Consider the following 8,800-nt stretch of genomic DNA (forward strand, 5'->3'; position numbering starts at 1 on the left):
TTGAGCTGTTAGGAAACCCAGAGCCACTGCAACAGGTAAGACGCATTCAGCCAGGCCAAAGAGTTTGCCATTTTCTGCACCTATATTAGAAGGAGAGAGAGAGAGAGAGAGAGAGAGAGAGAGAGAGAGAGCACCAAACCCTGACTTCAACATTTCAGGAGGGGGGGGAAGAGGTGGGTGAATCTGTCTTTTGCAAGAGGATCTACTGTGGCTTGGCCAGTCTTCCTGCTCTCTGTCTGATCTTTCTAGAGCTCATCTTGTCAGTTTCCTTTCCTTGCAGGCCACAGTCACGGCCCAAACTTTCACTTTTGCAACACACCCTTTGGAAAAAAAACTCCCTGGCTGGCTCAAATAAACCCATTTGAGGGGAAGGTGGGGGACGGGGCAGGAGAGCCCCGGGGCCTCCATTCTTAAGTCCCTGGAGCTTCCCACCCTTATCACTTCCCTGTTCCTTTTACAGGAGTCAAGAGAAACGGATCGGAACCCGACACGCTTTCATCTGGAACCAGGCGGCGCACACTTGGGGAGGCGGCGCTGGAAGGAAGATGGGAGGGAAGGAAGAGACGCGCAGAGGATCGCTCTGGGAGCCCCTGGAATGTCAACCCAAATCGCTTCTCTTCCTTCAGTGCCCAGCTGTTGGTAGTTTTCTAGGGGCCATCGCCAAGAGACAAATCAACAGTTAGTCCTCCTTCTTATTAGGCTGGGTAAGGAGAACTCAGCATAGTTCTTGGAGGAAAGGAAGCCTCACCACCTCTCTCTCTCTGGTCAATTTCCTTCCCAGAGCTCAGATCCTACAGTTGGTTCTGCTGGACTCAGTGGGACCTGCTTCTTCTTAAAAAAACGTGGAGTCAAGTCTGTCAAGACATGCTGAACAAGATCACTTCCTCTAACTAGACAACATGGTCTCTTTCAAACAAGAGAGCTGCTTACAGTTCTGTTCTTGCTTTCATTTTCCTTTTAAAAGAAACAGAAGACGGATCGGGGCCATTAAAATGCTCTCTCTCTCTCTCTCTCCACCATACACATACACACACACACACAGAGCAAGGCACACTACAACATTTGCCACAGTGCTTTTGCTTACTACACGCTCTCACCATTACACAAACAAGCACCATCTTAAAAGTACAATTTGAACACAGGAGTGCTGGTTCTTCTTGAGTACGTCTTCCAGCCAAATCCTATGCATGTCTCCTCAGAAGCAAGTCACACTGTGTTCAAGAGGGCTTACTCCTAGGAAAGCGTATATAGGATTTCAGCCTTAAACGCAGACCTCTGCAATCATTGTCCTTTGCAATGGTATTTTCCTGCCTACCTTAAAAAGCGTCCCATTCCCAGGACTTGGCTGCCTTACTTCGAAGTAAGCCCCATTACTATCAATAGGACTCACCTCCCAATCGTTAAATAGATTTTTCCACCTACTGCTTTCAGGGACACATCCAATTTGCATGGTCAGTATGGGATGAACAGTATACAGATTTAGGAGAGGCTGGCCAAAGAGCAGAATTTCAAGTTGAATTCACAGAATGCCATCCTTTCCCCCCTCTGAAATAAATTAACTAACCTAACAATGAATATTTTATCTGGTGTTTATTAATACCATTTAAAATATTACAGATAAAAATCAAGTACATTTCATGCATTTAAAATGCAAATTTAAAGTGTTCCAGAGAAAGGTTTTTTTTTTCATTTCAATGTGAAATATTCAAAATTATTTCAACATTACAATGAGACTATTAGTTTGCAATGTTTGCAAACTGTTTGTGTAGTATTCGGACTATTTTAGTAACATTCACCATTATTATTATTATGATTATTTTCAGGAAATACACACAGGTCATCATTAGTTCAGTTTCACTTGGACAGTTTATTTAATACATGGGTCTGGGTGAGCCCCACTGCTTTGAAATATAGGAGAACTCTTCACTTGAAACTAGACCTCAACTCCCAGCAAATGCAAATAAGTACATGCTCCATTAAATTAAATGTCATCCAACATTTATCAAATATGGTTTGCTTAATTACAGTCTTATGCCTACCTAAATTAATAGTCAAGCAAAACTAGATCCTGAAGTGCAATTTGCTGTACACTTCAAGGAACACGTTTAAAAAAAAAAAATAATGCAGTGAATTCGGACTGCAACAAGAATTCGTATTTTCTTGTGACCAAAAATTAAAAAAGAAGGGAAAACTCAAGTGTACTTCAATAGATTTTCAAATATTTACTGGAAGTAATATACAAGAAAAATACTATACAAAATCGTCTCCTGGACAACTGTATCTCACACCCACACACTGGTGGAGTTATATTTTGTTAACCTCTTTTTACAACGATTTCCGTTGTACAAACCACAATTCAGAAGTATTTTACAAATATTTGTCCCTATCTTTTCCTCCCTCTTTTTTTTTGGCATTCAAACTACAGGCTGCTGAAAAAGCAAGGGCATGTCCTTACTTCTTTAAATCAGGAAAAACAAACAAAAAACAAATAACAAGTTACAGTTCTTCAAACCTGGATGTTTCCCCCAGTGCAGCATTCACACAGATGCTGAGACTCTGCAAGTGGGCCGTCTGCGTTGGTACTGTTTTGAAATGGGGGGAAAACTTCTAGGAATTTCACTGCAAACCAGTCTCCCCCCCTTTGGAGAGAAAAATAACTAGCGCAGAGAAGCTAGTTATGGGCATGATCTAGCCGCTGTGAAACCTTCCTAAGAACTGAATCCTACACATGTTTACTCGGGAGTAAGTCTCACTGTATTAAGTGGGGCTGACTCTCAAGCAAGTAAGCGCTAGCAGCATTGCAGCATAAGGCTGTAATCCTATACGCGCTTTCCTGGGACTATGCCCCATCGAACACAATGGGGTTTACTTCTAAGTAGACTTTCCTAGGATTGCGCTCTTAGGCGGCAATCCTAACCACACTTTCCTGAGAGTAAGTCCTATTGAACAAAATAGGACTTACTTCTGAGTAGACCTGGTTAGGATTGTGCCCTAAGTCCCCTTGACAGAGATGCACGATTTCGCATTTCCACCGAAATCAATGGGATTTAGATGGGCTTAACTCTGGTTGGATCTTGGTGAAGCTTTCCAAAAACCATTGTAAATCTGTGATGGGGGGACAACGACGACAAAGTTTTGGACTTGACAGAGTAATTACACTTTTTCCTCAGAAGCATTTTTTTAAACACTTAAGTTTTAGCGTGATTTAGCCAGAGATCAATTCAGACTCTGAATTTTAGTGATTTATAGCCCAATCCATAATTCACTTAAACCAGTAGGATTTACACAGAATGAGAGGCGTGTAGCCTAAACCTTACTTCCAACTAAGAGCCCAATCCTAGGCATGTCTACTCAGAAGGCAGTCCCATTATAGCCAATGGGGCCTACTCCCAGGTAAGTATGGATAAGATTGCAGCCTAAGTGCGTGCAGGATTGCAGCCTAAGGCAACCACACTCAGCATGGCTTACTTCTGAGGAAGCATGAATTGGATTGAGCTGCAGGGGTTGAGCTTCTAAGTACATTCTCTTGCACGTCAATTCAGGTGAACCCAGTGCCATTTGCTTGAAAGGAAATGTTTTAGGGTTTGGTGTCAACCTACTAAAATTTAGGGAATTATATTTGTCTCTCTGGTTGAGTTGCAAGAGAATGACACCCAAAACACCCACGTTTACTTGGAAGTAAAATGAATGCAAAACCCCCATCCTTGGGGTCACAGCCTTGCTTGCCATAAACTACCCTCTCCTAACACACTTTACTTGGAAGGGCTATTCGAAGAATGCTAATAACAATTATAATGATATCCACATTATAATAATAATATCCACATTATTCCAATTAAATTTGCCAAGTCCAAATACTCTGTCACCCGTGATTTTGCGAACGGGGCTGGTAGTGATCACACTTTTGCACACGCACACACACGCACACGGTGCAGGCTTCCCCCTTTTCCTCCAGAGCCATCCCACCAACTCCCATTGCAGACTTCTCAAGGAGGCAGGTTCAGGACTGCCCAAAAGTCTCAAAAGTAACGTTGAATCTAAAGCCCGAATCCTAGGCATGTCTACTCAGAAGTAAGCCCAATTCAACCAATGGGGCTTAATCTCTAGTAAGTGTGGATAGGATCGAAGCTTTCAAAAGTGGGTTCCTTGGAAGTAAAAAAAAAAAGTTTCCCCGGAATTTTTTTTTATTCAAAGTGCTTTCAGCAGGGGAAAGAAATATTGGATGCTTTTTTCCTTTCCTGATTCAGAGCCCAACCCTATGCATGTCAACTCAGAAGACCCATTATAGTCAATGAGGCTTGCTCCCAGGAAAGTGTGGATAGGACTGCAGCTTCACAGCCCAATCCTATCCACACTTTCCTGGGAGTAAGCCCCATTGACTCTAATGGGACTTACTTCCGAGTAGACATGCATAGGATTGGGCTGTTAGGCTACAATCCTATACATGCTTACCTGGGAGTAAGTCCCATTGAATTCAGTGGGGCTTACTTCTGAGTAGGCATGCATAGGATTGTCTTGAGTCTCTCACCCCCCTTTAATGTGTGTGTGGTTGGCACTGTAGTCTACGCAGATCTGAATCCATTTCCTTTCCCTCCATTCCCCCCCCAAATGTGTGGGTCTCTTTTCCGCCCCCCCCCCCCGCTTCCTCCAGCGTGGGGAGTTGGAGGGGGCTACTGAGGAGGACCCAGCTTTTCCTGCGGGCAGTCCTGCCTTCTGGCCCGGCGCGCAGGGCAGCAGGAGCTGTGCGTAAAAGCGCATGAGCGAGTCCGAGTCCCAGTCCAAGAAGGCGCCTCGACTTACTTACATGTTACCGAGTTGCGCGCGCGCAGACGGGACGGGGGGGGCTCGGCTCGGTCGTCCGGGCGGGAAAATGCAGAGGTGGGGGAGGGGGGAGAAAGGGCCGCCGAGGGAAGGTCCTTCTGCGCCTGCCCAGGCGGCGCCCTCACTCCAGGCCGTTCCTGTGGCCGGGCTCGGGCGGCTGCAGCAGCTCGGGGGAGTGGCAGGGCGGGCTGCCCGGCGCGCTGTGCTCGCTGTCGGTGTCGCTGCCCTTCTTGCCGCTGGAGCCGGGCCCGGAGCCGGCGCCCCCTCCGCCTGCGCCCCCCGCGCCGCCGCCGCTGTGGGTCTTGACGTGCTTGCTGAGGTGGTCGCTGCGCATGAAGCGCTTGTTGCAGACGGGGCAGGCGAAGCGCTTCTCGCCCGTGTGGGTGCGCAGGTGGCGCTGCAGCTCGTCCGAGCGCGTGAAGCGCTTGCCGCAGAAGAGCCAGTTGCACACGAAGGGCCGCTCGCCCGTGTGCCAGCGCAGGTGCGCCTTCAGGTGCGACGTCTTGCCGTACACCTTGCCGCAGCCCGGGATGTGGCAGCTGTGCAGCCCCTTGCGCCGCAGGCTGGCCCCCGCCGGCCCCAGCCGCTCCGCCTCCTGGCAGTTGGGGCAGTCGCAGGTGGCGCGGCCCGAGTAGCGCCGCGCCGACGAGCGCGGGGAGCCGCCCAGCGGCGCGGGCGGCCCTGCGCCCAGCATGGAGGCGCCCGCGCCCGCAGTCAGCGGCGAGGGCGCCGAGTCCGGGTAGGAGCCGGGCAGCACCGGCTTGAAGCCGTCCATGAGGTGCTGCCCGGCCGGGCTGAGCAGGTGCGACGAGGCGGCCGCCGCGCCCGCCGTGCTGAAGGGGGAGTGGCCCGCCAGGCCGGAGTAATCCGAGTTGTAGGCGCCCAGGGGCGAGTGCAGGGAGCCCGCCTGCAGGCCGGCGGCGGCCGGGTGCACCCCGTTGGGGCTCTGCACGTCCAGCCAGCCGGCGCCCACGTCCCACCAGCTGGAGGCGCCCGCGTCCGCCGGGTGCGAGGGCTTGAACCAGGACTCGTAGGGGTGCGCCATCCCCACGCGCGGGTAGATGCCCTGCAGGCCGTCCACCGACGCGTGCACCTTGGAGATGAAGACGGGCTGGTGCGTGGCGGCCGCCTCCTGCGCCCCTCCGCCGCCGCCCCCGCCTCCGCCGCCTCCGCCGCCGCCCCCCGACGGCCCCGGAGCCTGGAACACCGAGTAGTCGTTGGCGAAGGGCGAGCCCGCCGCCGCGCCGCTGGACGTGAGAGAGAAGGCGCTGGAGCCCGGCGAGCCCCCGCAGCTGAAGGAGTCCGACACCAGGGCGGCGGCTGCCGCCGCTGCAGCCGCCGCCGCCGCCGCGTGGGCAGAGGACCCGTTGCGCGCCGAGGACGGGACGCCCACGCCGGCCAGGCTGGAGCCCACCACGTTGCAGCTGCCCGACGAGGACGAGGAGCGTTTCCAGGGGTGGAAGCCTTTGCCGAAGGAGGACGTGCCGTCCGACAGGGCCGAGGGCGACGGGCTGGCGCTGCCGATCTTGTTGCAGGTGGCGGCCAGCATGGCCAGCGGAGTGGAGCCCAGGCGCGGTTCCTCCTGCGGAGAGAGTGGAGAAGGGGCCGGAGGGCGCCCGTCAGCCTCGCCAGGGAAGGATCGCCACCGCCGCCACCACCACCACCACCTCCTGCCCTGTCTGGTCTCGCCCGGGAGGGGGAAAGCTGGCGAGCAGGAACCGCCCTCGGCGCATGGGCTTCTTCACAGCCCCCCTTGGCTCCCTGGAGGACGTCTAACCCCTGGCTGCCCGCTCGGAACCCCGGAGAGGCTTCCTTTCCCCATCGGAGGGACAAGCCGGGAGCTTCTTGTACTGAACGCCCGTCTGGAAGACCATCCAGGGCTACCCCTGAGCTCCAGCCTAGGCGCTGCTCAGCGTCTCCAATACATTCTCCAGGAAATAACTACCAACCGCATCATTTCACTCAACCATCAGAGAAAGACACCTTCCAGAACCGGAAAGTTTTTAAAATATATCCTGTCTAAGCTTATTTAAGAAGAAGAAAAAGTGTTTCCTACCCACCGCACCCCCAAAAAACTTTCCCGTTCAACACGAGAGAGAGAGAGAGAGAGAGAGAGAGAGAGAGAGAGAGATTTCCAACATACCTGCAGGGAATGAGAGCTCAGAGAAATGTTAGAGGAGAAATCAACAACAACAAGAAGCAAATTTTTTAAATGGGGGGGGGGGGGGAGAGAAAGACCGAGGGAGGCAGGTGGGGTTTTTTTTGGTTGTTGTTGTTGTTTTTCTCCCCCCTCTGACTGAGCAGATTTACAAGAGAGCCTCGTTCTCCAGGGATGCAGGAATAGCACAACCCCAAGCTCTGGAGGTTGTTCTTCCTAATGCCCTTAATACCTTTTCCTGCAGGCTGACAAAAAGTGACTGCCCTCTTTCCCCCTCCCCCGTTTCTCCCCCCCCCCACCCTCTGTTCTTTTCTCTCCAACTCACTTGGACTTAGAGAGAGAGAGAGAGAGAGAGAGAGAATAAATAAATAAACGCCTCAATCGCGGAGACTTCTCGCCCCCGGTCAAGACAGAGAGGGGCTACCTTAACCCTTCGCCAATAAAAAAGAACCCAATTAAAACAGCAAGGACACACACACACACACACACACACACACACACACACACACACACACAAAATCCCGAGACTCACCCCTAGAAGTGAAGTTGCCATCCCACCAAGTGCCCTCCTCTCAGAGGCTCTTTTTTATATTGATAAATCAGAGGCCGTGTTTTTTTAGAGGTGTGCAATACAATGCCCAGTTCCGCCCATTCCACCACAATTGTAGCTCCCTCGCAGGCTTTGAAGTGCCGCTGAGCCCGCGCCAGCCAATCTACGGCTCCGTCGACCGCTCCGCTGCGTTCCTGCGTGAGGTCATCAGCCCCGGGAGCGCCTTCCGCTGCCGCTCTCGGAGGAAGGCGCGCAGTGCGCAGGAGGAGAGGGAGAGGCTGCGGGCAGATGCGTTGCACGGGCAGGGACAAGGAGGCTGGGCGCTGCACAGGCGCTTCCTCCGGCGCACCTCTCCCCCTGCCCTCTCCCTTCGCACTCCCCTCCTTGCAGCTCCGCTCCGGGCACTGTCCCCCCTGCTCCGGGGATGTCACTCAGCGGAGCAGCGCTCGGAAAAAACAGATGAATCCCCCGCCCCGAGGGGCTCCCTTCCCGGCTCTCTCGCTTAGCAAAATACATCCACGACTCTGACAGACAGCCTGGGGGGCGAGTCTCCGTCCCAACCGGGATTGCTCAGGGCTTCCCATCCCCCTCTCTCCAAGTCAGGCGTCTGGGTGGTTCGGGAAACCCCAGTTTTGGAGAGGGAGGAGGAACAGCCGGTCCTCCCCACCCACCCACCTCCTTTCGGTTATGTTATGTAAAGGGAAATGGCTGTATAAAACGACCGCCTGATTCATGAAGTTTCTCATCTGCATCTAAGATATGTGAACATTTTCAACGGGCCCCGTAAAAAGCCTCCAATAAATGGAATTTCTGACTATTTCCTTATTTTATTTTATTTTTATTTTGCTTTAGGCGTGCAGGCATTTCGTATTTGGATTGGGTGCTGGTCCCCCCCCCCCCCCACACACACTTTTCCCCTTTTCATACAAATTGGGATGAACCCTCTGTTGGGTAAGGAACTGGGTAATAGTAAGGGGCTGGGTAACTGGGTAAATGACTTGAATAACAGTAAAAGACTGGGTAACAGTAAGGGATCGAGTAACTAGGTAAGGGACTTGGGGAACAACTGGTGTGCCAGGTTCTACAGGGAATTGTTTTGTAAGTGGATGAATTTTATTTTATTTTACTTTATTATGTTATATTAAAAGTCCCCCTCGTTTCTTGAAGCAAAATGGAAAGACTTGCAGCTGCACGTTTGAAAAGCGCTTCGAGGTCAGGGCAGTCACAGTATTGATCTCCAAGTAGAGGCAGTTCTTGCCAAGACCAGAAAT

At 52.0% G+C, this 8,800-nt stretch overlaps 1 protein-coding gene across 1 annotated transcript; it reads right to left on the reverse strand.

Annotated features, from left to right (window-relative positions):
* Positions 1-4,942: 4,942 nt before the first annotated feature.
* Positions 4,943-7,532, reverse strand: SP8 (Sp8 transcription factor). The gene is made up of 2 exons (XM_066628792.1): positions 7,512-7,532; positions 4,943-6,403 (listed from the first exon to the last, which is right to left on the reverse strand). The coding sequence occupies exons 1-2, from the start codon at positions 7,530-7,532 to the stop codon at positions 4,943-4,945; spliced, it is 1,482 nt and encodes a 493-aa protein (XP_066484889.1).
* Positions 7,533-8,800: the final 1,268 nt, after the last annotated feature.

Source organism: Tiliqua scincoides, chromosome 5, assembly GCF_035046505.1.
Source record: "Tiliqua scincoides isolate rTilSci1 chromosome 5, rTilSci1.hap2, whole genome shotgun sequence".
Taxonomy (NCBI): Eukaryota; Metazoa; Chordata; class Lepidosauria; order Squamata; family Scincidae; genus Tiliqua; species Tiliqua scincoides.

Excerpts from the sequence above, each read along its gene's own strand:
- SP8 (XM_066628792.1), bottom strand. The coding sequence starts at position 7,532 with ATGGCAACTTCACTTCTAGGG. Across the intron at positions 6,404-7,511 it reads TGGCAACTTCACTTCTAGGG|GAGGAACCGCGCCTGGGCTC; the intron begins GTGAGTCTCGGG and ends CTCTCTCCGCAG.